General features: G+C 45.5%; 1 protein-coding gene across 1 annotated transcript in view; it reads left to right on the top strand.

The window, feature by feature from the left end:
* The window catches only part of LOC123774809 (ribonuclease H2 subunit A), a 35,681-nt gene extending 9,706 nt beyond the window's left edge, over positions 1-25,975 (top strand). Inside the window, exons 3-7 of the mRNA XM_045769436.2 lie at positions 7,111-7,237; positions 18,740-18,838; positions 20,163-20,244; positions 23,801-23,924; positions 25,363-25,975. Of these exons, the coding sequence (XP_045625392.1) occupies positions 7,111-7,237; positions 18,740-18,838; positions 20,163-20,244; positions 23,801-23,924; positions 25,363-25,525 (595 nt within the window). The 3' untranslated portion in view covers positions 25,526-25,975. The remainder of the gene's footprint in view (positions 1-7,110; positions 7,238-18,739; positions 18,839-20,162; positions 20,245-23,800; positions 23,925-25,362) is intronic.
* Positions 25,976-26,427: the final 452 nt, after the last annotated feature.

The following is a 26,427-nucleotide window of genomic DNA, read 5'->3' as shown; positions in this document are numbered from 1 at the left end:
AGGGGACCATCACTTGAGACTGGACAAGTTACTATTTTTGACTTATGTTGTCTGGGATATCTGCGTCTTGTTTGTGTCAAATTTACTGTGGATCCGTCAACATCTACAACTGGTCTAGAGTCAGTGTCCTCCTCTGTCAAGTGTCCAAATCTATTTTGGGTAGCTACTGAATACACAGGGAGGGCACTAGGATTGGCTAGCTTGAATTGGTTAGCGGATGGCCTTGGGGGTTTCCCGACGACATGGAGTGAACATTCTGAGCTCCAGCATTCTGTGACTGAGCATTATAATTTGAAGTTGCATTATAGCTGGGCTGGGAGTTGTAATTACGAGAGTTCTGATAATGTCTTGGACGCTGTGAGCCTCGCCAAGACTGACCATGGGAGTTACGAGGTGGAGATGTCCTTTGCCTAGCTCTACAATCCGCAGTGTGGTGACCAACTTGTTTATGGTACGTGCAATATGGAAGCCTAGAATGATTAGATTGATGAGGGGGCCGAGAGAATTGTCTAGGAGGTGATGATCTAGGGGCGGACCAACAGTCCCTTGCAAGGTGGTTACTCTTACCACAATGCCAACATGAGGGAGTGGATGGTTGTGGACTATGGCGTTTCGGCATTTTATGAGGCGGCGAATTTGACTGGGGGCTACGAGCATGGGTACGCTTCTGCGACCAAGAGTTTTGAGAATTTGTGGGAGGATGCTGAGAGCTTGTGACTACATTTACAGCATCAGAGGGTGGCAACAGTTGAGCACTTCGGGGAGCTAGTTTATCTGCGGCATTGTTAATAGCCTCAAATACTTCACCAATTTCATGTTTAACACCAAAATTTTGTTGCTCAACGATTGGTTTTGTATGCTCGGGGGCAAAATGCATTAAAGTACCAAATGCTATCATTTTGGCCATAGCCTCAGGGGACAGATTATTGTCTTTATCTAACCAAGTTGAATTATTCATAGCAGAAACTAAGGCATACAGATACTGATCGAGACGGCTAGTAAACGCATTAAACGATTCACCAGGCTGCATGGTGGCATTGGCAATTTTCTTGACTAACCTATATGGGTCAAGGTCTCCTTTATTAACAAAGCGACGGCGAAAGAAATCCTTAAATTCAGGCCAAGACTGGAGGCTAACAATGGCTTTCTCATCAACAACAAAACGTGCATCACCTTTGGTTGTGTCCACGGCTGACCGTGCAATTGCTAAGTATTCGGCATCAGTAGGCTTAGAAAAACGTGCAACTGTTTTCGCTTCAACCTTACTAAACCATGATTCTAATAAACGCGATTCCCCAGCAAAAAGAGGAATAGCCATTTCCTGAGCTGATCTCTGGCCATTGGGACGAGCAACTGTTCCCATTGATTCTGAAGGGGTTTCAACAGTGGTAGGCATTGTCACAGCCGTGGAAGTAATATTTGAACGCAGATTATAATTAAGTGCACCTGGCATCAGAAATAGTATACACAAAAATAAACACAAAAAAATATCAACTTGGCTAAAGTAAAAATGGCAGAAATAAAATTATTAAATTGGGCTAGGCAAGAAAATAATTAAGAACAAGCAATTGTAAACTAAATTTAGCAATCTTTCATTAAAAAATGACTGGAATTAGATGTATGTAAATTAATTAAACCAGACTAAGCACAGCAATTTAGAATAAAAACTGGGAAATGCAATTGCAAAATTTCATTAAAAAGATTCAACACAACAAGTGGCAATGCAAGAAATATGGATGTAGCACATAAACTGGACACAGGAATGTATATAACTCCTATGGTAAAAGTTTAAAATAAAATGCTTAAAGGATAAATTTCAAGTTAGGTCTGGAGAAATATAAAAAAAAATTTCTATGTTCTATTGTCTATGGAAATCTCAAAAACAAATTTCTTTTATGCAAAATAAACTGCTAGAACAATTATTTCTTACTTCTCTCACCTTTGAATTCAGTAATGACACTAGTAACAATTAATGAATAATGGAATCATATGCAGGGAATATTGAAATGTCTCAGAGAAACTGTGGGCCTCTGGAGTACTAAACCGGCTCCAATATTTAACAAGTCACTGAATGGTTAATTCACAGGATATTATGGGAATTATTACATAAGTCACTTTTTAACACTTGGCACGTTGTTCTCAACTAGCAATTACTTATCTCAGGGTTGTAATTTATGAGGATCACCAGTAGCCAAAGTAGGAGAAGCGTCGTGAAGATCGGAAGAGGCCCATGTGAGGCGTGTTTACAAACTGGATGCGATGGCAGCGCTCCTGGCGGCGGTGGCGCGAGACTCAGGGACCCCACACTGTTCACGCTAGAAGCACGAAGATAAATTCTGACGACGACAATATTGCGACGATGGAATAACCAGTTGATACTTGCGACGATGGCTGACGACGATTGCAGTAGCTTGCACCCTCACGAAGCTTGATACTGTCAGCTTGGGTGGCGGTGGTGGTGGTGGTGGGTGCACTAGGTGGTTCCCACGTGGTGGCGCGAGGTTCAAAAATGGCTGGCGCGGGAAGCTTCCTTCCTCCTCACTGATGAGTGCCCGTTCTCACAGGAAAATATTGATCCTTACTTCTGAAACGTTGGCCTGGAGTAGTGGTTGATGGCAGGACCCCGGTCTGGCACAATATTTGATGCGTGGGTGGCAGGATGGCGGCTTATGGCGGTGGCGGTGGCGGCGGTTTTGGCTGGAACACGAGGCGATGCTGGGTACTGGAACTTTTGCTTCCAGAAAAAAATTTCTGGATCCCACTGCTGCTACCAGTATTCGTTTGCCTTGTTCGGGTTGAATGTAGACACAGTAGTCGCTTCTGTATATATTTATTGAGTGAGGCAAACAGGTGTATAACTGGCCAGCCGAGGTCCACCTACTCTGGGTCTGTGAGGACGACTGAGGCTGCTGGGAGCATGCTTGATGCTCCTCTGTCTCGCATGACGTCAGAGGCCTACTTGCCTGTGATTGGTTACATTTCAACTGACAGAATTTGAGTATAACACATCTCCCTTTGTACCACATAGTATAATCATAATTTCATAGATCAAAAATTGCCTATTATACTTTACAGGTGTTTGATTTTCTTAAGGAAAATTTGTGTATTAGATTAATGTTTGTGAGTAATATCCAGTGATCATTTGCTTTTGTTGAAGATTTTATTAGACATGCTAGAAATTTCTGAGCTAATGTCTGATGGATGATCTCTGAGCCATCAACTGAGAGAATTGCCCATTATGTCACATACATGAGTTATTATTAATATTATTATTACGGGTGTATTATTATTATTAAACTCTTGAAAACTTTTAAACTTCCCCTGTCAAATATGTCCACACCTGGGACTTCTTTCATCTACTAGGCTCTCATCATCTTTATCCCCCATGGTTACAAATAGCTTTTCCAGTGGTCTAGTCATTTTTTAGGTATGGTAGATATTATCAAGTCTAATTCAAGCCAGCACCGAGGGACCAGTTAGCTATAATACAAAACGGCAAACATTATCCTGAACACACCCTTGCATGTGATAATTTGAGACACAAAGGATGCCAATTAACCCCTGCACTGTGCACCTGTTTTTGGCAAAACCTTCATAGTGCAATTGTCAAGGACATATTTTTGTTGTTTTTATAAATGTTCAGGTAAAGTTAATGTCAGTGTTTCCAAACTCAACCATTTTCATTTCAAAACACAAAGAGTGATGTAAACATTAAAAACATTAAAATATAGCCTAATTAAACAAAAAATAGTACAACTCTCAGAACGAGATTTCTCGGTTGACAGAGCACAGTGGTTAAAATTGTAAGCTACAAGTTAGTATACAAATGTTACACTAACTACCACCGGACTACAGTACCCATCATGAAAGTGTAGTTGGAGTAATGAAGCCATCCTCACTTTGTGCCTGGTGTCCATTCATTGCTCACCTAGGTTCTGTAGTTGTTATGCAAGTTATTCTAACTTGTTTTATCCTAGACACTTCACTCCATGGGGGGCTTCAGTGTGGTCTACCAGTCATTTGTGTGCCATTGACAACTTTTATCTACTTCATCTGTGTTTCAGGGTTATATCTCTTGGCACTATTTGTTAGGGGGCCATTAGCTAAAAAAGTATTTTTCTGGGGGGAGCCCCGTCGGCTCCCCGGAGCTATCCAGGTTGAATGGATATGTATAACTTTCTGGCATCAGTCAATGCATGGAGTTCTTGCCTACCGGGGACCACGAGCCAGAACCTAGCCCCCTCTAGAGAGGCACGAGGAGCAATGTCCTATAGAGACCTCCCTTATGATTGGGAGCATTCTATGTCTGCCATCAACCGGGACAGGCACCCAGAAAGGTAGGCGCCCCAAAACAAACCCCTATTCTGGTAAACTATTGCGACCGAAGACTGAACAGGTGGACAGAACTCCCCAAATGAAAATTAGCCCTCATGACGTCATCATGATATGCACTTGTACACACAGGTGAAAATATAAATATATATAGTTAATTTTGGCTTGCTAGCCACAACCTTTTATGATGGTTGATTGTGTTGATCAATTTGTCAACTACATGTGACCTAGACTCACCTGACAGGTGTACATCATCTCTTGCCAGGTTTTGCCTGTATGGTCTGGCTGTAAATTGAATGTAAGTTATGAGCTGTTGCTCATGGTGACCTGAAGATTCTTACCTCAGTGTGAGGTATAGGTCTGAGTGTTGTGGGTAACTGACTGTGTCCCACTAGTGCTACCTTATACATGAAGTATAGACAGCAAATAAATTGGTGTGAGTTAGGCTAACTTATGTGGTACACTGCCAGTAGCCACATAATAAAATGTGGTTAGTCTAGATTACTACACACTGTAATTAGTTATGATTAATTAGGATAGCTTGATTCTGCTATCTATCCGGTTCAAAGGACCTTAATTTTTGTGGGTCCTTCGCAACCGAAATAGATTTAATATTAATTGTAATGTATCCGGTTCAATAAGGACTCATAATTTTGTGTTAGGAAGAAAGCTTATTCTCTATTTATTGTTTGATGTTTAATTAATTAATTGATTTAAATTAATCGAAGGACCACCCTATTTTTACTGAAAAGGGAAACAGATAAATGAACATTAAACAAGGACTGAATACCAGTGCCTGTGAATAATATAACTATTAAGAGTTATTCCTTAAACTTTAATGGACTGTAAATTAAATTACTGTTCGAAAATAAACTTTCCGTCCTTCACAAAATGGGGGGGTTAATACCAGAAGTAAAATATTCCCAGTACGCTACATCAAGGCTGGTTCTTCCTCGAATGAAATAAGTAACTCTTACTAAGGTATACACAAATAAACATTAAATATATTGGTTAGTAGCAAGAATATTATATGATGGTTAAACAAGAAATCATTCTCATTTGAAGTTCATGAGGTTATCAAATTGTACTAGATTTTTAAATCATGTAAATTTATATTCTTAAATGACTACTAGTTCTCTACCAACCAGTAATAAAATAAACTAAATTGAACTAATTCAGCTGCTTAGCTGTAATAGTGAACGGAGATGTAGAGTCATGATGGCGTCATCTGGTACTTGCTGTAACACGTGTGCCCGAGCGTGGCGTGGGAAAGTGAGGAGACCATGGCCGTTTCAACCCAGGCTGAAATTCCAACTAAATGTACAAATTGTCTATACAGTACCAGGTAAATTGTGTCATCACTATTCATTAGGAGGGACAGAGCAAATTCCTAACGGACGTACTTGCAGTTTGGGGAGGTCTAGTGGCGTAACGATGGATACAGTGTTATAAATTTAAAAGAGCTCGGTTAAAAGTATGAGAACACTTAACCTGCGGGTTGTCCACCGATGCAATTTTTGGATCGTTACTAGGTCGATTAATAGCAAGGGCCTGGCGTTGTGATTGGTAATTTGCGTCTCCCCGGACGCTCGTGTTGCAATTCTGGTGGCGTCTCTAGCAATGGCGTCGCTGCGCCTCCCTTGAGAGTTGATTCGCTACTGCGTGGCATCGCCACGCTTCCGTCTCCCTCAACCCTCTCTCACGCATTCGCAATAGAATTAAGTAAGGACAGAAAATTCTTTTCGTGTAATTACTTCACGTAATGCGTTAATGAGAACAGGGTTGCAATTGTAGGGAATTAAATATTCTCTATATTCTCGTTAAATGGTATTAATCGAGAAATGGAGAGAATTTCTATTTCCTCCATAGCGTTTGGATATAACAGATAAAACTGTTATATAGTGATAATTTAAGTTAATAACGCTTGGTTATTGAATCACTAGTCATAATATTATCAGAGATTAATTCTTATAAAGAATACTGATAAAAGTTGAGAATATTATTCAATTCTCTAACAGGTTGGTAATAATTATGTCCTGCTGGACATTATCTAATGCAATATGCTTCTCGATGGCATGAGAATTTTAGTAAATGACGCGCAGATAGAGAAATATTAATTTACGTTAGCACTACAGTTAGTAGAGTTAATAGTTACTGTACTTAGCATACAATAGTGATGTATTATGATACAATAGGAATGTATCAGTATTGGAAATTTCCAACACTCTACCTCCCTCCCCCCTCCCCCCCTCCCACCCCTCCCCCTTTCCCCCTCTCTCCCTCTCTCCCTCCCTCCCTCCCTCCCTCCCTCCCTCCCTCCCTCCCTCCCCCCTTCTTCCCCTTCTTCCCCTTCTTTCTGAAATCTTCTTTTCTCTTCTTTTCAAATCTTTTTCAAATCTTCTTTTCTTCTTTTAAATATAAAGATTTCAAAATAAATCTTCTTTTTGAAGATTTCTTCTTCAAAAATCCTCCGTTCTAGCTTCACATGCCTCCCAGTCTATGGATATAAAGTTGAAGTCGTCGACTACCAACAGTTGTGATCTATCTTTATCAGCTCTCGCTATAATTTCTCTCATTATTGTTATAAGACCCTCTCGTTTATTATCTAGCTCCTTCTTTGTCCATGTGTTGCTTGGCAGTGGTCTATATGCATTTATGATCATTAATTTATCATCCTGATTGCAGAAATTGTGATTGATTGTGTGTAGATTACTCTTATCTAAGTACAGTACTGTAGTTCGTTCATTAACTAATTTAGCAGTTCTCACACCCATACAGACCTAAAGTATCACTGAATGAGGTGTCTCACAATTCGGCCATTGGCTTGATAAACCGTGCTATTGCTGCTGGGGTGAATGTGTCTGAAGTCTACGTGGATACTGTTGGTCCACCAGAAAAGTATCAGGTTAGTTTTTATATGGAGATACCATAATACAGTTCTAATACTAATTTTTGCATATTTTGAGAGTTAATACATTCTTTGATCTTGATAAACATCACATTCTTTGTCAGTTAAATAAAAATGCTGTTTTCCTCCATAATTTTGTAAAATATCAACCCCTTGGTTAGAAGTACTGTCTAAGCTCACTTATCCGGACTATATGGGAAGGACACTTTACCGTATAAGCAGAATTCTTACAGGGGGGAAATGCAGAAATGACCATATTCACAATTTTTTGTTCCACAACCAACATATTTCAAATATCCATACATATTATAGAGTATATCAAAAATATATTTTAAAAGAGAAACTTTAGCTCATCTTGTTGTAGTTTGTCTTTTTGTTTTATGCTTTATATCATGAAATGTGTACGCCTTGAAAATTTACACAACCTAATCTCTGGTTATCAGATTTTTATCTGGACATGAAGTTTTGCAGGAAATTATCTGGATGCAATTTTGGGCGCCTAACCCGAATATTAGGTTTAGCGGAATTCGGAAAAGCGAGCACATGCAGTACTGTACCTGTATTAATCCAGTCTTGATTCTGATTATTTATGTATACACTATAAAAAAATATGCCATTAATCCTGCCTAGTAGTCTAGGGAGCCGGTCGGCCGAGCGGACAGCATGCTGGACTTGTGATCCTGTGGTCCTGGGTTCAATCCCAGGCGCCGGCGAGAAACAATGGGCCGAGTTTCTTTCACCCTATGCCCCTGTTACCTAGCAGTAAAATAGGTACCTGGGTGTTAGTCAGCTTCCTGGGGGTGGAGGCCTGGTCAAGGACCGGGCCGTGGGGACACTAAAGCCCCGAAATCAACTCAAGATAACCTCAAGATAGTAGTAAGTGTTAGATGTTTCTGAGCCCACTTTTTCTGCAGCTTCCTGAAGCATAGAACTTTTTGCCATACAAAGTATCATGATTTGGCTAGGCAGGAAAATATGTGGTACTGATACCACAAGGACAGAGGTGCTTATATAAGATATTTGAGTCACTGGGGAAAAAAAAAATGAATCCAACCAAGTAAATAAAGGCTAAATGTCTTTTCTAATACAATATGATCCAAACAATAAATAACAATGGTATATGTTACCATTTTTTAACTGCACAGCTGTAAAGGGCAGCTTTCTCTTACTATACATGTAACCAAAAATGCAGTTGTAATTTGTTGACAGTCTTCTTGACCAGAGAAAAAATAAAACTTATTTCTGTGGAGAGCCTTGAAGCTATCTGTAGTGAATAAGTGCCATACTACTTGGAGTCATCAGTCGCAGAGTTTTTGTATGCTTACTGGGGACCACTAGACAGAATCTGGCCCCCTCAGAGAGGTGCAGGGAGCAGTGGTCCATGAAGACTTTAAATAAAAAGTTTGTCATCTTGCCATCAACCAGGGAAGCACACAAAAAGGTAGGCGAATCAAAACTGACTTACTGTCTGGTTGAAAAATGTGACCTATGCTCTCAAATTATCACAAGAACTTATCCACAAAGAAAACAAATGGGCAAAACTTCATCCAACTAACCCCCTCGTTAGTTAACTTACCCCTTGTTAGAGAGAGGGGGGAGCTGGCCCTGGTGAGCCAGGCCACCACCAGCCAGTTCGTGACTGATGTCGTGCCTGGCAGTCATCGGCTCGCTCTGGCCACAGTTTTCTGTTTTTGTTGGTGTTTTGGCTTATGAGACTGTTCCTACAGGGAAGTGTTTGTTGACAAGGAGTTTCAAAAACTGGAGCTGCATGTGCTTAGGGTCACCTTCCCTAGGTGTTCTTTAAGTACTGCCCTTGCATGGTCAGGTTTTTTTCCCTTGGGTGTTAAGGAATTGCTCCCCATTTGAGGACTTCCTCACTTGTGATCTTCACCCTTGGGGTACGTCGGGGGTCTTAGGTCTTCGATCTCACCCTGGGTAGGGGAGTGGTGTTGGCTGATGGGGGTGCAATATGAGTGGCATTTCTGGCTCTTCAGCTTGCTGAGGTGCACCAATGTTTCTCCCTGACTTCTTGTTGGCTGTTGTGGGGTCACAGGGTTTTTTCTTTCACTCTTTCATTTGCTGGTGCTTTAGTACACCTTTTCTGGGGGAAGCCCCATTGACTCCCTGAAGCTAACCGAACTGATATGTGCTTTATTAGTTTGGGGTCATCAGTCACTGGAGTTTTGAGCCTATTAGGGACCATTAGCCAGAACCTGGTCTCCTCAGAGAGGTGCTGGGAGCAATGGCGTATGAGTACTTACAATTTACAGTATTGTCATATTCCACCATCGACCAGGGCAGTAGCCCAGAAAGATAGGCGAGCCAAAACAAGCAATTAGCTGGTAAAATGCTACCTACAGCCCAAAAGAGCAAAGAAACTTCCTTGCTAGAAATTAAACAAACCGAACCTAGCAACCCTGCAAGCAAACTAGTACTCCCGCTTGTTATCTCGTTTTCTTTGCCAGAAAAGGAGGAGAGGGCTGCAACTTAACAAAATGACCCTCAGGGCCAAAAAACAACAATCCTGGCACCGGAGGAGAGCATGAAGCTCCACAACCCGAGCCCCAAAAGCCAAGGCCAATAAAAACAAGGCCTTGTGAAAACAATCACTGACCGAATGGGCCATAACAAAGCACTGAGAAGAAAGAAAAGAAAGAACTCGGTCCAAAGACCAGGAAGGCTCTGGCGGCACATGAGTAGGAGGTAAAAAATTGCATGTGAAAGCAGAGCAAAGCTCAGAGTAGAACGGAGCAGAAGTAACATCTACCCCGAAAACATGCTGGAGCGGCTCTGCCAACACCGTACAGTACGAAGCGACAGTATTCGGCATGAGACAGTATTCATCATTGTTTTCCGTTTTGGGCTGCATCTGGCACCTTGCGTTTTTATGCACTTGACTTGGGTCATGATGGCCCGTCTTCATATGCTAAGTCTTCGGGTCTTGGTCTATTCGACGACTGGTTGGTTTGGTCTTCCAGCCAGTCTGTCTGCTAGCCAGGGATCTGGCTCTTTCCCAGGTCTCCGAGTTCGGGTTTCTGGTGAGCTGGAGGAAGTCCCAGTTGGTTCTGTCCCAGGTTCGGACTTGGTTGGGTCTTGTTTGGGATTTGTGTATGGCATCTCTTTCTCTTAAGGCGGCCTTGCTTTGGCTGCAGTCCTGCCATCGGCTGTTGCTGTGAGGGTCCTTGAATACCTTGACAGTTGCTCAAGCAGCTGTGCGGGACCCTGACCTTTGCCCTTCTGGTTTATCCAGTGGGTGGGGTTTGGCTCTGGAAGCTGTTCTGGTATCATTAGAGCAGCCCCCTTCAACGCTTTCGCGATCACGAGGTCCTCCCCCCAGGGTCCCTGAGCTGGTTGCTGTGTCACTGGCTTCCTCTTCAGGGTTTTTGAGGTTCGGTGCCATAGCCCTTTCCCCTTCCCTTGCTCGATGTTTTCATGGTCGTCTCGGCGCTCGGTTGGGGCTTTGTGTTCGGGTTTACCAGTTTGGCCAGGGGCGTTGAGGCTTGTCTTTTTGTCGGGCATCCAGCACTGTGCAGGCGTTTGCAACAATGTGGTAGGCGATGTGGAGGGTTTGTATTCCTTGGGGCTCAGTGATCTGGCTCCATTCGGACTGTTCCTCCATGGTTCATTTTATCAAGTGGGGGTGCCCTTTGCTACGTCCCTCTTTGCAAACTGGTCACTTTGGGTAGTTCTTCTGCTGAATTCTCAGGGTTTAGCTCTTTGCGCTGTTCACGTTCAGGGAGTGTCCAATGTCCCGATGGACCATCTCACTTCCTTCCCCTTTCCACAGAGTGGACAGTCCATGTTGAGTCCTTTGCGATGGGGATTATCCCCATTTGCTTCTCTCCGGGTCTTCTGTACATGGCACCATTCCCCTACTGCGAGGCGCTTGCAGTAGATGTTTTTCAGCTGGACTGGTCAAATGGGGGTTTCAGTTCCTCTTTCCCCTGGTCCAGCTCTCGCTCCGGGGTCTGGCTCGGCTGGGATCTTACAGAGGAAGAGTGCTTCTTCTGGCCCCATTGTAGCCAGCCCAGTCATGGGTACAGGCGCTGCTTGCTCAGTGTCCGAACCTGGCCATTTTTTCTCGGCTTTGCCTTTATCAGCAGGTCAGATGGGTGAGGTACTGCGCTTGTTTGACTCTTTCCTCCGCAATATACATCTGATATTTCTGGTACGTATTTATCTCCATTTGTATAGTGATCAGGTGGCTGGTTTCATGGTGTTCAGCTTTTTCTGAATTGGCATTTTGTGCCAAATAGTGTCGCTTCTTATTGTATGGCATTGGCGGAGCCACTTGAGCTTGCGTCCAGGATGGATGTCACTTCCGCCTTGTTCCACAAGCTGTCTTGTGTGTTTCTGGGGGGAGTCCTTCGGCTCCCCAGAGCTATCCAGGCTGATATGAATGTATTACACAGAGGTATCAGTCAAAGCAAATGGAGTTCTTAGGCCTACCAGGGACCATGAGCGAGAACCTGGCCCCCCACAGAGAGGCACAAGGAGCAATGGCCTATTGAAACCCCCCCTGCGGTTGGAAGCATTCTATGTCTGCCATCGACTGGGTCAGGCACCCAGAAAGGTAGGCGCCAAAATGCCCCAAAACGAACCCTATCTGGTTAAAAATTGCTACTGAAAGCTGAACTGTTGGACAGAACTCCCTAAACTAAAAACGAGCAAATGAGCATGATGTCACAACCGTCACTACGCCGCTGTCTGCACAGGTCTCCCCCCCCCCCTCCCCGGTGGGTGGGTGAGTTACAGAGCACCACTTGGTTTCCGAACTTTAGTTATCCGAAACTTCCAGTTTCCCGATTGGGGTTGGGGAGTCATGCTACCCGAACAAAGTTCGGGTAGGAAGGGGTCCGCCAAGCGTCACGCCGGCTTGTTGTGGTGGGTGGGAGATGGTCCAGTTTGCCCACTGTGACTTCACAGATTCACGGCCTATTATTCCTATTATTTTGAATTGCCATAAGGCTGGAATGTTCATTCTGTGCTTTTGTTTTACATATCTGCACAATCAAGAAACATCTGTGCACCATGTTGGCTCCAAATGCACGCATTGCATCAGTGATGGCCGACTGGTGGGTGGATGAACGATGCAACTTAGGTGGGAGGCAGTATGAATGAGGAGGGGGGGAGAATCAGTGACAGAGGGGGAGAGAGAGATGCTAGGAGGGAGGGGGAGGTAGGGAGAGATGTTAGGAGGTAGGGAGAGATGCTAAGAGGGAGGGGGAGGTAGGGAGAGATGCTAGGAGGTAGGCAGGAAGGGATGGAAGTAGTGAGAATTAGGGAGGGAAAGGCAGGCTGGCAGGCACAGGCAGGCAGGCACAGGCAGGCAGGCACAGGCAGGCAGGCACAGGCAGGCAGGCAGGCAGGCAGGCACAGGCAGGCAGGCAGGCACAGGCAGGCACAGGCAGGCACAGGCAGGCAGGCAGGCAGGCAGGCAGGCAGGCACAGGCAGGCAGGCAGGCAGGCAGGCAGGCGCAGCAGGGAGTGAGTGGTAGTCACGCGGTTGAACCGCGTGACCTTGAGAGATGGGATGTAGGGGGGCGGGTGGTTTGTTGGTGGTGGGGGTGAGACCGGCTCATTCCCGAAGATAAGCCTAACACACACTACCCGTTAGCATGATGGCAGGGAGGGAGGCAGGCTGGCTGGAAAGGAAGCAGGCTGGCAGGCTGGGAAGGAGGCAGGCAGGCAGGCAGGCTTGCAGGCTGGGAAGGAGGCAGGCAGGCAGGCAGGCTTGCAGGCTGGGAAGGAGGCAGGCAGGCAGGCTTGCAGGCTGGGAAGGAGGCAGGCAGGCAGGCAGGCTTGCAGGCTGGGAAGGAGGCAGGCAGGCTTGCAGGCTGGGAAGGAGGCAGGCAGGCAGGCAGGCTTGCAGGCTGGGAAGGAGGCAGGCAGGCTTGCAGGCTGGGAAGGAGGCAGGCAGGCAGGCAGGCTTGCAGGCTGGGAAGGAGGCAGGCAGGCAGGCAGGCTTGCAGGCTGGGAAGGAGGCAGGCAGGCAGGCTTGCAGGCTGGAAAGGAGGCAGGCAGGCTTGCAGGCTGGGAAGGAGGCAAGCAGGCAGGCAGGCTTGCAGGCTGGGAAGGAGGCAAGCAGGCAGGCAGGCTTGCAGGCTGGGAAGGAGGCAGGCAGGCAGGCAGGCTTGCAGGCTGGGAAGGAGGCAGGCAGCCAGACAGGCTTGCAGGCTGGGAAGGAGGCAGGCAGGCTTGCAGGCTGGGAAGGAGGCAGGCAGGCAGGCAGGCTTGCAGGCTGGGAAGGAGGCAGGCAGGCAGGCAGGCTTGCAGGCTGGGATGGAGGCAGGCAGGCAGGCAGGCTTGCAGGCTGGGAAGGAGGCAGGCAGGCAGGCAGGCTTGCAGGCTGGGAAGGAGGCAGGCAGGCAGGGATGCTTGCAGGCTGGGAAGGAGGCAGGCAGGTTTGCAGGCTGGGAAGGAGGCAGGCAGGCAGGCTTGCAGGCTGGGAAGGAGGCAGGCAGGCAGGCAGGCAGGCAGGCAGGCAGGCAGGCAGGCAGGCAGGCAGGCAGGCAGGCTTGCAGGCTGGGAAGGAGGCAGGCAGGCAGGCAGGCTTGCAGGCTGGGAAGGAGGCAGGCAGGCAGGCAGGCTTGCAGGCTGGGAAGGAGGCAGGCAGGCAGGCTTGCAGGCTGGGAAGGAGGCAGGCAGGCAGGCAGGCTTGCAGGCTGGGAAGGAGGCAGGCAGGCAGGCTTGCAGGCTGGGAAGGAGGCAGGCAGGCTTGCAGGCTGGGAAGGAGGCAAGCAGGCAGGCAGGCTTGCAGGCTGGGAAGGAGGCAAGCAGGCAGGCAGGCTTGCAGGCTGGGAAGGAGGCAGGCAGGCAGGCAGGCTTGCAGGCTGGGAAGGAGGCAGGCAGCCAGACAGGCTTGCAGGCTGGGAAGGAGGCAGGCAGGCTTGCAGGCTGGGAAGGAGGCAGGCAGGCAGGCAGGCTTGCAGGCTGGGAAGGAGGCAGGCAGGCAGGCAGGCTTGCAGGCTGGGATGGAGGCAGGCAGGCAGGCAGGCTTGCAGGCTGGGAAGGAGGCAGGCAGGCAGGCAGGCTTGCAGGCTGGGAAGGAGGCAGGCAGGCAGGGATGCTTGCAGGCTGGGAAGGAGGCAGGCAGGCAGGCAGGTTTGCAGGCTGGGAAGGAGGCAGGCAGGCAGGCAGGCTTGCAGGCTGGGAAGGAGGCAGGCAGGCTTGCAGGCAGGCAGGCAGGCAGGCAGGCAGGCAGGCAGGCTTGCAGGCTGGGAAGGAGGCAGGCAGGCAGGCAGGCTTGCAGGCTGGGAAGGAGGCAGGCAGGCAGGCAGGCTTGCAGGCTGGGAAGGAGGCAGGCAGCCAGACAGGCTTGCAGGCTGGGAAGGAGGCAGGCAGGCTTGCAGGCTGGGAAGGAGGCAGGCAGGCAGGCAGGCTTGCAGGCTGGGAAGGAGGCAGGCAGGCAGGCAGGCTTGCAGGCTGGGATGGAGGCAGGCAGGCAGGCAGGCTTGCAGGCTGGGAAGGAGGCAGGCAGGCAGGCAGGCAGGCTTGCAGGCTGGGAAGGAGGCAGGCAGGCAGGCAGGCTTGCAGGCTGGGAAGGAGGCAGGCAGGCTTGCAGGCTGGGAAGGAGGCAGGCAGGCTTGCAGGCTGGGAAGGAGGCAGGCAGGCAGGAAGCGATATATGGGTGTTGAAGTGAACCATGAACCACGTGACCTTTGAGTGTGTGTGTGTGTGTGTGTATGGGTTTGGGGTGGGGGGAGAGGGGGAGGTGTATCGGTGGTGGGGGAGGGACCGGCTGACTCCGTAAGCCTAACCACACTCCACAGACCTGTGACCCAGATTTGTTTCTTAAATGTACAGTACAGCATCGTATATTTTAGGCAGGATGTGCCTGCAGGCTGGCAGGAAACATCCAGAGGATGTTTGCCAGACGTCTTAATAATCAGTTAGGAACAATTAAGGACTTTTATAAAGCGGATCAGGACTTCACTTATTGGTGAGTACAAACAAAACACAGTCGCATTTACGCTATGAACATGTCGATTTTTTCCCCTAGAGTTTTTTTCGTGAATTTTTTCGGAAAAATTTATTTTTACATTTCTAGTTTATTTTTTCCCCTCAATTTCTCGTATACGAACTTACATGTTAACCGACGGGTCTCGTCCCCAAGGGGTTCGGAAACCAAGTGGTGCTCTGTACCTGTTTCTCTTCTCCCGGTCCAGCTGTTGCTTCGGGTTCTGGCTCGGTTGGAGTCCATTCCCTAGGAGAATAGTCCTCATGGTAATTTGGTGGCCGACCCAGCTTTATTTTCAGACGCTGCTTGATAGGTGTCCGAACCCAGGGCGTTTTCCCGCGGCTCAGCCTCTTTTGGCAGGTCGGACCGGTTCTGTACGTGACTGGTTTGGCCTTCTCCTCGGCTCTTCGCATCTGGTATTTTGATGTGGGTATCACCATCTTTATGGTGATCAGGTGGCTTCGTTGATGGTGTCCCACCTGCGAGCTTTGTCTCGGCGACAGTATGACGTTCCTGGTGTTTCTATGCACTATTCTTGCTCTTCGTAGGTTGTCTTCTCTTTCGCATCGGGTTGTTTTGTCCTTTCTTGGGTTTTCAGGATTACAGTTATTTGATGTTTCTTACTGTCGCATCATTTTGTGCGGTGCTGGCGGAGCCGCTCCGGCTTGCGTTCAGGGTGGACGTCGCATCTACCCCGTTCCGTGCACTTTCTCCTGTTTTGTTTCACCTCCAGCCTGCTCATGCGTTGCCTGAGCCATCCTTGTCCTTGATCAGGGTGCCCTCTTCTCCTCAGTTTGTGGTAGCCCCTTCGGTTCAAGTTTGGTTTTCATAGGTCATATTTTATTGGCATGGGCCTCTGCGGGTTGGGTCGGGGAGCTTCCGGCTCTTCCGGTGCAGAGGTTTCTGCTCTTTGGTTCTGCTGGTAGGTTTGTATGTTTGCAGCCTTTCTCAGTCCTTCTGGCGACAGTCAAAACGGCTGCTTTCCGGAGGGGTCCTTGGATTATTGATGCCTGATTGGTTCGGCCAGGGGTGCATCCTGTGTTGTCCAGTTGCACCTCTTTGCCGTTACCTGCGTACCGTGTCTGGGAATGTGCTTTGGGTTGATCCGGTTCCCCTCGTTCCCTGTTTCAGGGCTCGGGTCTCCCAGGTCGTCCGCAGAGTTTTTAAATCTTCCAACCTGCGGTCTATCCTTGCGCCCGTGCTGTTCGGACGTTTGCAGCTTTCGCTGCTGTGTTGGTGATGTCTAGGGCTCATTTTGGGTGCGAGGATTTGAGGGTCACACAGGTTCCTGGCCGCTCGTTCTTTATGCGCGTGTCTGCTCCTGTGCGTTCTTGTTGCCTTGGATTGCAGGTTGAAGTCTGTTGTCTTGGCTTCGCATTGTGAATTTTGTGGCGGCCACCTCCCGGGTTAGCCCTTTCTTTTCCTTCTCTTTGGGTATGAAGCTCCAGGGAGCCGTAGGGGCTCCCCACAGAAAACCAGCATTGAATGTAATGAAACACCTTTTTCTGGGTGAGCCCCGCAGGCTCCCTGGCAACCCTCCCTCCCACCGGTCTGCGTTTTTTTCGCGTTGGTTGAAGCTTAGCTTCCGAACTGATGCTAGGCAGCCGGTGTGGTGAGGTCCGGAGCTCCCTCATTCCCCTCTCGGGTCGGGGAGGGCTGCGCGGTCGATCGGCGCGGCAGTAAAGTGTGATGTTTGGCTTGTTTGCTTGTTTCCTTGGGATTGTAGGGAGTTTCTACCTCTTTGTTCGGTTTTATGTTTTAGTTTTTTACCATGTGGGGTTTGTTATGTTATGCCTACCTTTCTGGGTGCCTAACCCCAGTCGATGGCAGATAAGGAAAACCCCAACCACAAGGGAGTTTTCCAGGGTCATTGCTCCCTGAAACTTCTCTGAAGGGGCCAGGTTCTGGCACTGGTCCCTGGTAGGTCTGAACTCCTTAGCTAATGTCCTGGTCTAATATAACATACAGGCATACCTCAGAATAAGAGTTTAATCCGTTCCTGGAGACGCCTCGCCTTCCGAAAACTCGCATTCCGAAGTTAATTTCTCCATAAGAAATAAAGGGGTTTGAATTAATCCGTTCCTGACTACCCCAAAAACCCCACATCAAACTAAATTTTTATACCTAATTTACCTAATTCATCTAAATAAACCTACAAAACTGTGTTCCAGTTATTACTTACCTTGCTGTCGAGTGCTGTAGGCGTATGGAAGATGGTGAGGAGGGGGGAGGAGGAGAGGAGTTACTGTTTGGAAGGGGAGTCCCCTTTCATAATCACATCACATAACCCCATGCCTTGTAACACTATGGATACCACTTCTCTTTCTAAATTTTTCAAACCAGCCCCTGCTTGCCTTAAACTCTTTCTTATCTGCATCACTCGTTGCAGGGGTATTCTTTAGAAGGTCTTCGTGCAACACCCTGGCTTTCTCACAAATAATGGCCTCCGAAACACTATCACCCCTCAACTCCTTGTCGTGTATCCAAATTAATAACAACTTTTCCACTTCTTCAAGTATTTGTGGTCTTTGTGCCGTTAATGTTCTTACTCCTTTTGCCACTTTAGCACCCATAATCTTATTTTTCTTCTTAAGTATAGTGCATATTGTTGATGTGGCTTTGTTGTACTGCCTACAAAGTTCAACAACACGTGTACCGTTCTCATACTTCCGAATGATCTCTTGTTTCTCCTCAATTGTCATCCTCACATGAGCTTTCTGGCCTTTATCCTTACCACTGGCTTTCTTGGGACCCATGGTGAGATATATAATAACAAATTGTATAGACAAATCACCAAAAATCCAACAAAACACTGAAAATACGCGAGAAGAATTGATGTGGGGGTAGTCACTGAGCGCGAGACAATAATAAACTGAGGGGCGGCGGGGCGGAGGGGCGACGAACGCGCTAGGTCGGCTGTACGCGTATCAACAAACTCGCGTCCAAACTCGCCTCCCGAAGTAACCCTCGCCTTCTGAGACAAATTTTTGGAGTAAATACACCTCGCCTTCCGAAAACCTCGCATACAGGGACAATCGCATTCCGAGGTACCACTGTACATTAGTCCGATAAGTTCCAGGGAGCATCCGGGCCTCACCCAGAAAATGGCATTTCGTTACATTCAACGCTGGTTTTTTGTCCTTTGTTGTTTGCGGAGTTTGCGGTGGTGTAGTATCTGTAATACTGTAACGACCGCAGACATGACATGTAACCCCATACATGTCTCTTGCTAAGGATACTTCTTCCTTTACGACAGTGTATGTGTGTGTGTTCTGCATGTGAGTCACAATTATTATTACTGTGCGAAGGATTTATGTATTTTTAAGTGGCAAAATACCATGCTTGGAAAGGGAGCTTTTCACAAGCTTAGGAGTCATTTTATAGTAGATCAAACTCCCTCACCCACTTACCAATTTGCAGATATGTATTAGCTTACCAGTAGCAAGTTTTGTAAATCAAAATTTAATTAGAAAATTATGCATTACGTATTATTACAATTTATTTTCATCATTATACAAATTTTCTTTCCATTGTACCAGGCTAAATTACAAGAAGTCTTTCCAACAATCAAGGTGACAGTTGAGAAGAAAGCTGATGCTCTGTTTCCATGTGTATCTGGTGCAAGTATCTGTGCAAAAGTGAGTATTTAATGTTATTAAGCTTGAAGTGCCTCAGATCATGGGAATAAATGAGACTAAGGATAACAAATATAAAAAGGAGAAAAGTGTAGAAGATTTTAATGTTAAACAGTGATGAGTTCAAAACCTGAATGTATGAATGTCAGAAAGCTTTAAAGTTTTAGCATTTGTTATATTCTTGTTCTGCAAGAACATTGGCTAAAATCTTATGAATTTAAAAAGCTCTCTATATTTGTAGTGTAGTGGAGCCTAGAGTTTGTTGAGAGAGATAATAGTAGTTTGGGGGATAGCAAGCCACTAGTGCCACAGCACTCTCTCACTCTAGCACTCCCCTCGGGTCTTACTCCTCTCCCTCGGTGCCACTGTCCACCCAGAGGAAGCCGACTTACTTAATTGCCCACTGGGTTAGAGTTCCCTAAACCTGGCCTTGCCCCCGTGGCAAGTAAGGTAAGCGAACTGCTCCCATGCCTTCATCCAAAGTGCCCATAGACATGGAGACCTTCATATCTCATGTCTTCAAGCTTCACTCGGCCATCTTCTCCGTCACAAAAGTAACAAAGTTTTAAGGTCGCCAATCTGACCTGTACTCATCTTAGGCCAGATAAATTCTTCTTGTTGCAGTATACTCATTTGAGTTTGCTACTTATTCAGTATTGTTTTGTGCTCTGTAAATCTCAGACAAACATACAGATAAATAAAGAGGGAGAGGAAGCAAATACCACCTTAAAATTATTCACCGTTTACTAAAATTAAAGCTACAAAGTAACGGCCTGAAAATATCTCAATTATTTTACAGATGGCAACACTCCTGTGAAAGTCAATAACGATATGGCAACACTCCAACAGTCTGTAGATTACTAGATGTGAGGCTAACTTTTCCTCTAATCGTTTTCTAGAATATGAGGCCACTTGAAACTGCCTTAACCCCTGGGCTGCTCTTGCAATTATAGCCTGCAACATGCCCAGTTGTAAGAAAACAAAAACAAAAATTTATCTTATAAAACTGTTCATTTGTGTTACTTGACCACAGGAAAAATAATAAAAAAATCGTAGGTGGCATATTTTGGCGGGGAAGAAGTCGTATTTGTTTTCACATTGGCAATCCTGCTGTATTACTGGGTGCTAAAATTTTGCATTTGCAAATTACTTTGTGTCCTCTACTATCTTGCCAAATTTCATGAAAATCTGAGATCGTCCACTTGTTTATGATGATGTGGCATGGAATGACTATATAGTTCCAAAGATTTAGTAGAAATGCCTTTATTATTATTCCAATTCATGGAATAATATTTTTTTTAATTTTGAATAATGTTTCATATTCTAGGTTGCACGTGATAGAGCCTTGAAAAAATGGGAATTTCCTGAAGGAATTAAAATTGACAATTGGGGTAGTGGATACCCCGGAGGTGAGTAAAAGATTTTCTGAGCTCTTACATTTGTCTGCTTCTAAAATTGATGACACCCATGTGGTGCTCCGAAAATAAATTCTTTCCAAAAAATTATTTTCACTTCTTATATTGTTAAAATAGTCTTTGATCACTGGAAATTAAACAAAAATGTTGTATGTGACATACTTCAGCTATGATGGAGCTGGGAAGTTGAGCAAATTATGGGCATTGAGCGATGGAGCGCCCGGGGTCACGCAGCCTCGCCACCCCGTGGGGGAGGCAGTTGCTGCGAATATAACGTTTCACAATTATTTTATTGTTTCTCGTTCATTTCTTCTTTGTTTTTTTGCTATAATATTATTCAAACGTGAGTAATTTGTGGAATTTATATAGTTCAATGTGTGGAACATCTCTATGCTGAAAATTATGGGGCTCATAATAATATACATACATATATATATTTTCTAAGGTTTCAGGGGTCTTACCAGCAGCCCTTTCTTTGCTGCCTTTTCCCTGGACCCTTCCTTTTCTTTAAGGGCAGAGGGCGTGGAGGACGGCTCTGTCCCGGGGCTGTGGGGGAGGCCCGCTAGCAGTTCTGAGGCTGTTTGCCCCTGCCTGGTTCTTCTGCTTCTTGGCGGGGTTTTTCATCCCTCTAGTCTGTTGACTTCCCGCATTTGCTGGTGTGTTTTCGGATCTATTGCATCGGTCACGGCTCCTTGTTTCTGGTGGCCATTTTCTTTCTGTGGGTTTTCCCGCTTGGCCAACAGGGCAGCGCTGCGGTTTGTTTACATGTGCCTGGGTGTGGGAGCTCGCATTTTGGGTGAGTTTTTTCACTTTTATGGGTTTTATCCTCCTGTTGCCAATTCTTTGCTTTTTCTAGGGTGTTCTGCCCTTCTTCTGTCCCTCTGAGAACGCTTGGGTGTTGGTTTTTACACTGGTTTTTGCATTTTCTGTGTTTGGGTCTGTGCCCAGGTGTTTGGGCTCTAGTGTCCCTGTCTGTTTATGCTTGCTCCCACACCTTGTCCCTCAGTTTTCGGTCCGTTTTGGCCGTTTTCCTGGGGGTTCTGTCTGGGTGCAGTACTTTGCCCTTTCTGTGGTGTATATCCGCTGGCAAATGTGGTGGTTTGGGCTCCCCCGGGTTCAATTCGAGAATAAATGAACACAAAATGTATTGTACGGGGACACAGAGAACAATGCAACAATACGCAATGCAGATGCTGAGTCGCAACAATACGGGTCACAGAAACCAACAATAATTACACTAAACCAAAGTACACCGGATCACAGAAACCACTTAATATAGTACACACACTAATGAACACAACACACTGACACACACTCGTGTCAATAAAACAATAATAAACACAATAAACTGACACACTCGTGTCAACAATGTAATATAACCTTACTTGTTGACCAGCCCAGCTTTGTTTTCAGACGCTGCTTGATAGGTGTCCGAACCCGGGACGTTTCCCGCGGCTCCGCCTCTTTCGACAGGTTGGACCGGTCCTGTACGTGGCTGGTTCGGTCTTCTCCTTAGCTCTTTGTGTCTGGTCTTTTGATGCGAGTGTATCACCATCTCTATGGTGATCAGGTGGCTTTGTTGATGGTGTCCCACCTGCGAGCTTCGTCTCGGCGACAGTTTGACGTTTCCTGGCTTTTCTCTTCGCCATTTTCTTGCTCTTCGTAGGTTGTCTTCTCTTTCACATAGGTTGTCTTGTCCTTTCTTGATTTTTTCAGGACCGTTAATTGATGCTTCTTACTGTCGCCTCGTATCGTGCGGCGCTAGTGGAGCTACTCCGGCTTGCGTTCGGGATGGACGTCACATCTGCCCTGTTCCACACACTTTCTCGTGCTTTGTTTCACCTCTTGCCTGTTCATGCGCCGCCTGAGCCATCCTGATCCTTGATCAGGGTGCTCTCTTATCTTTCCTCTCCTCAGTTTGTTGTAGCCCCTTCGGTTCAAGATTGTTTTTCAAAGGCCATATTTTGTTGGCATTGGCCTCTGCGGGTCAGGTCGGGAAGCTTCCGGCTCTCCTTCAGCACGGGTTTTCTGCTCCTTTGGTACTGGTGGTAGGTTTGTACATTTGCAGCCTTTCTCCGTCCTTCTGGCGACGGCCGAGTCGGCTGCTTTCCGGAGGGGTCCTTGGGTTATTGATGCTTGGTTGGTTTAGCCAGAGATGCATCATGTGTTGTGTCCGGTTGCGGCTCTTCGCCGTTACCTGCGTGCCGTGGCTGGGGATGCACTTTGGGTTGATCCGATTCTCCTCGTTCCCTGTTTCAGGGCTCAGGTCTCCCATGTTGTCCGCAGGGTTCTTAAGTCTACCAGCCTGCGGTTTATCCTTGCGCCCGTGCCGTTCGGACATTTGCAACTTTCGCTGCCATGTTTGGTGATGTCTTGGACTCATTTCGGGTGCGAGGATTTGGGGGTCACACAGGTTCCTGGCCGCCCATTATTTTGTGAGCATGTCTGCTCCTGTGCGTTCTTGTGTTGCTTTGGGTTGTAGGTTGCTGCCTGTTGTCTCAACTTCGCATTGCGGAGTTTGTGGCGGGCGCCTCCTGGGTCAGCCCTTTCTTTTCCTTCTCTTTGGGTATGTAGCTCCAGGGAGCCGTAGGGGCTCCCCACAGAAAACCAGCGTTGATTGTAATGAAATGCCATTTTCTGGGTGAGCCCCGAAGGCTCCCTGGCAACCCTCCCTCCCACCGGTCGCCGTTTTTTTTCACATTGGTTGAAGCTTAGCTTCCGAACTGGTTCTTGGCAGCCAGCGTGGTGAGGACCGAGGCCCCTCCCCTCCCCCTTTTGGGGAAGGGAGGGCTGCGCAGACGAGCGGCGTGGCAGTAAAGTGTGATGTTTGCCTGTTTCCTTGGGATTGTAGGGAATTTCTACCTCTCTGTTTGGTTTTTTGTTTTAGTTTCTTACCATGTGGGGTTTGTTTTGTTATGCCTACCTTTCTGGGTGCCTAACCCTAGTCGATGGCAGATAAGGAAAACCCCAACCACAAGGGGGTTTCCAGGGCCATTGCTCCTGGAAACCTCTCTGAAGGGACCAGGTTCTGGCACTGGTTCCTGGTAGGTATGAACTCCATAGCTAATGTCCCGGTCTAATATAACATACATTAGCCCGATAAGCTCCAGGGAGCCTCCAGGGCTCACCCAGAAAATGGTGTTTCATTACATTCAACACTGGTTTTTTTATCACCCTCTAATACCCATATAAATATTTGCTGAAGTTGCTCCCATTCATTTAAAACATGCAGCTCCTACAATACTTTTTTATTTGCTAGTGGATAGTGTAACTTGGCAAGTGTTGTATGCATTCATTCAGACTCTAAATATCTCATAGTTTAGAAAACTGTATGTGAAGGCAACTAGTTCCACAAAGAGTGTGTGTCTAAGATATAATCAGGGAGAAAGGAAGAATTATGTTGGGTCTTTCAGAATAGTATTGAGACTGGAAAATTGTTTGGGCTACATGGTAAAAGTACAGTACTGCAAACTTCAGTTTTAAAACCTATAATGTTAAACTTGTTGCCCCATAATTTTTTCAGTCTAGCAGCTTTCTTATTCCTTTCTAGATGCTGTAACCAAGAACTTCTTGATTAACTCACTTGACCAAGTATTTGGTTTTCCGGGAATTGTAAGGTTTTCCTGGTCCACTGCAGAGAAAATCATAGAAGAAAAATGTATTCCAGTAACATGGTGAGTGGAATTTGTATTGCTGCATTAATTTTCAAGATTGTATTTATTGTTGAAAATAATGTACTGTACAGTCTATACATTTATGATATAATTCATTTAAACAACATATTCAACTGCTGTGTTTGTCTTAGTGATGGGGCAATTAATCGGAACTGGTATCGAGAATCAAAAGAATCAAGCATTTTACAGTACAGGTAATCAGTATCAGAATCGAGAGAAATTTATCATAATTTCAGATTCTTAAAATGATTCTTTAACATTTAATAGCAAAATAATTTTTTGCTTTAGGTAATAATTAAAACTTTAAATTATGATTACGAATCAAGTATTATACAGTACTCTTAAAGTTTCATTTTACTATTGCAATGTAATTTTACCTGAAAAAAAAGGATTAACAATTTTATTGTATTGTAAATTTGTATATTAATGTTTGCACCTTTGACTACTAATCAGATGTTTTCAGTGTTTCATAGATTAATGATTACTTTTGAGAAAGAGGAACTAGCTATGCTTCTTTGATCTAGTGTTGCAATATTAACGTTATTACACAGAGAAATCACATTATCGTGATATAGCGATGAGAAAATCTCCAGGAGAAAATCCATGTGAAGGGCGAGTCACAGCCAAGTAACAATGAAGTAAATTAACGCAAGATCACCTAATAACATTAGTACACTTGACAACTAAAGACTGGCTGGTAGGTTGTGACAAGGTGGGTGGTGATGTTTTATAACCCGAGTGGGGAAAGGGGAGGTAATGTCTCGGCATGAACATCAATAAACACAAGTCAGTGAACTATCACTTTGCCTTCCAAAAAACTAAGTCCCAACTGGACTGACAAATGGTAAAGTCAAAAACTCTTCTTAAAAGTCAAAGTCCACAATGACTGGAAATATGACAGTCAAGAAACTCTAGTGAAGTTAGAGTTCACATTGACTGACTAATGGCAAAGTCAATTACATTGACACTTGAATGTATGACCTCAGCATGTCCAGTCCGAACTGGTTAGGCTGGGTCATAACAGGCACAGAGCCAGGAAATGTGAAAAGGGTATGTATGTGGGTAGGAAGGGAGGAAACAGGGAAGGGCATGTGTATGGACGAGGAGGAGATGGGGAGAGTGTGTAGGAGGATAGGGTGAGGGTTTGTAGATGGATATGGGGAGGTTGTGGGTAGGGGGGGGATGTAGATAGTGTGAAAAAAAATATACATACATACATACATACATACAGTAATTTTATGTTTGGAGATGATGCAATTGTAGAAGAAAATCATAACTTATTAGTAGATTAGATTAAAATTTCCTTCATCCCAGATATATGATACTGTACCTGTATTTGCATAATGTCAATATCGCCCACAGTTGACTATGCCTTGTTAACTAGGGAAAGCTGTACTCATTTACTAACATGTTTTAATAATGCAACATTTTCTTGCAGGAATGAAGATGAGGATGAGGAGGAGAAAGAAAAAACACCATCTGTCCTCCAGTTCTTTGCCAAGAAAACTAAATCCTCAGACGATAGTCCAGCTGCTCCTCCGCCCAAGAAGAGGAATCACTTTTTTACTGATCGCTGCCTTAAGTCTGTAGAGAGTTTTTAAATTAGTTTCAACATCATTTTATGGAAGAAGGTAGCTGGTGTGTAAGTATCAGTGTTTAATATAATATCATTAGAACTGGCCACTTGTATGCATTTATATGAATTTATAAAACAGAATAATTTGACCCTATGTAATGTAAATGATGGCCTTGTGTGCATATCCAGGGATTTCATTAATTAAAATTAAGTTTTGAGTTAGCCATACGAGGGTTAGGTAGGAAAGGGGTAATTCAAAATAACGCATTCTTTGCTTCAGAGTTGAGCAAAGCTAGTACAGTATAATGGAACCTTGGTACCCAAGCTTAATTGATTCCAGAAGGCTGTTTGAGTGTCTATCTGTTCGAATACTGAATAATTTTTTCCCATAATGAATAATGTAAATTACATTAATCCATTCCAGACCACAAAAAATACACACATGAATACAATAAATAAATGAAATAAGTGCAAATATATATTTTCTTTACCTACACTTAGGAGAGTTGATTCCACTTAGTATGTGGAATGTGGTGAGGAAAAGGAGATGTTATTGTTTGGCAGGGAAGTCCTCTACCATAAAAACATCTGGTAAGTGTGCTTCTGGGGTTCTTTCTCTTTTCTTGTTTTCTCTCGAGACTCGCTGGATGCTTTTCTTACAAGAAATTTGTCCAGTGATATTTGTAGCAAGAACAAACATGGGTGCACCATATTTTGCTGTGAGTTCTTTTTTTCATGTGTCATGGTTCTGGCTAATTTTCTTTTTGTTTGACTCTTAAGCACCATAGTGACTTGTTACTGCTAAGAATAAAAAACTATCAAAGAAAATACAAGAAAGTTTACAGAGAAGTAACATTGAACAACAGCTACAGAGAAACTGACATGCTTGTTACATGTGTTTACATTTGAGTGCAGAGCAAACGGTCA

Source organism: Procambarus clarkii, chromosome 68, assembly GCF_040958095.1.
Source record: "Procambarus clarkii isolate CNS0578487 chromosome 68, FALCON_Pclarkii_2.0, whole genome shotgun sequence".
NCBI classification, from domain to species: Eukaryota; Metazoa; Arthropoda; class Malacostraca; order Decapoda; family Cambaridae; genus Procambarus; species Procambarus clarkii.
Note: the sequence above shows the minus strand (reverse complement) of the source record. Positions and strands in the feature narration are given on the sequence as shown.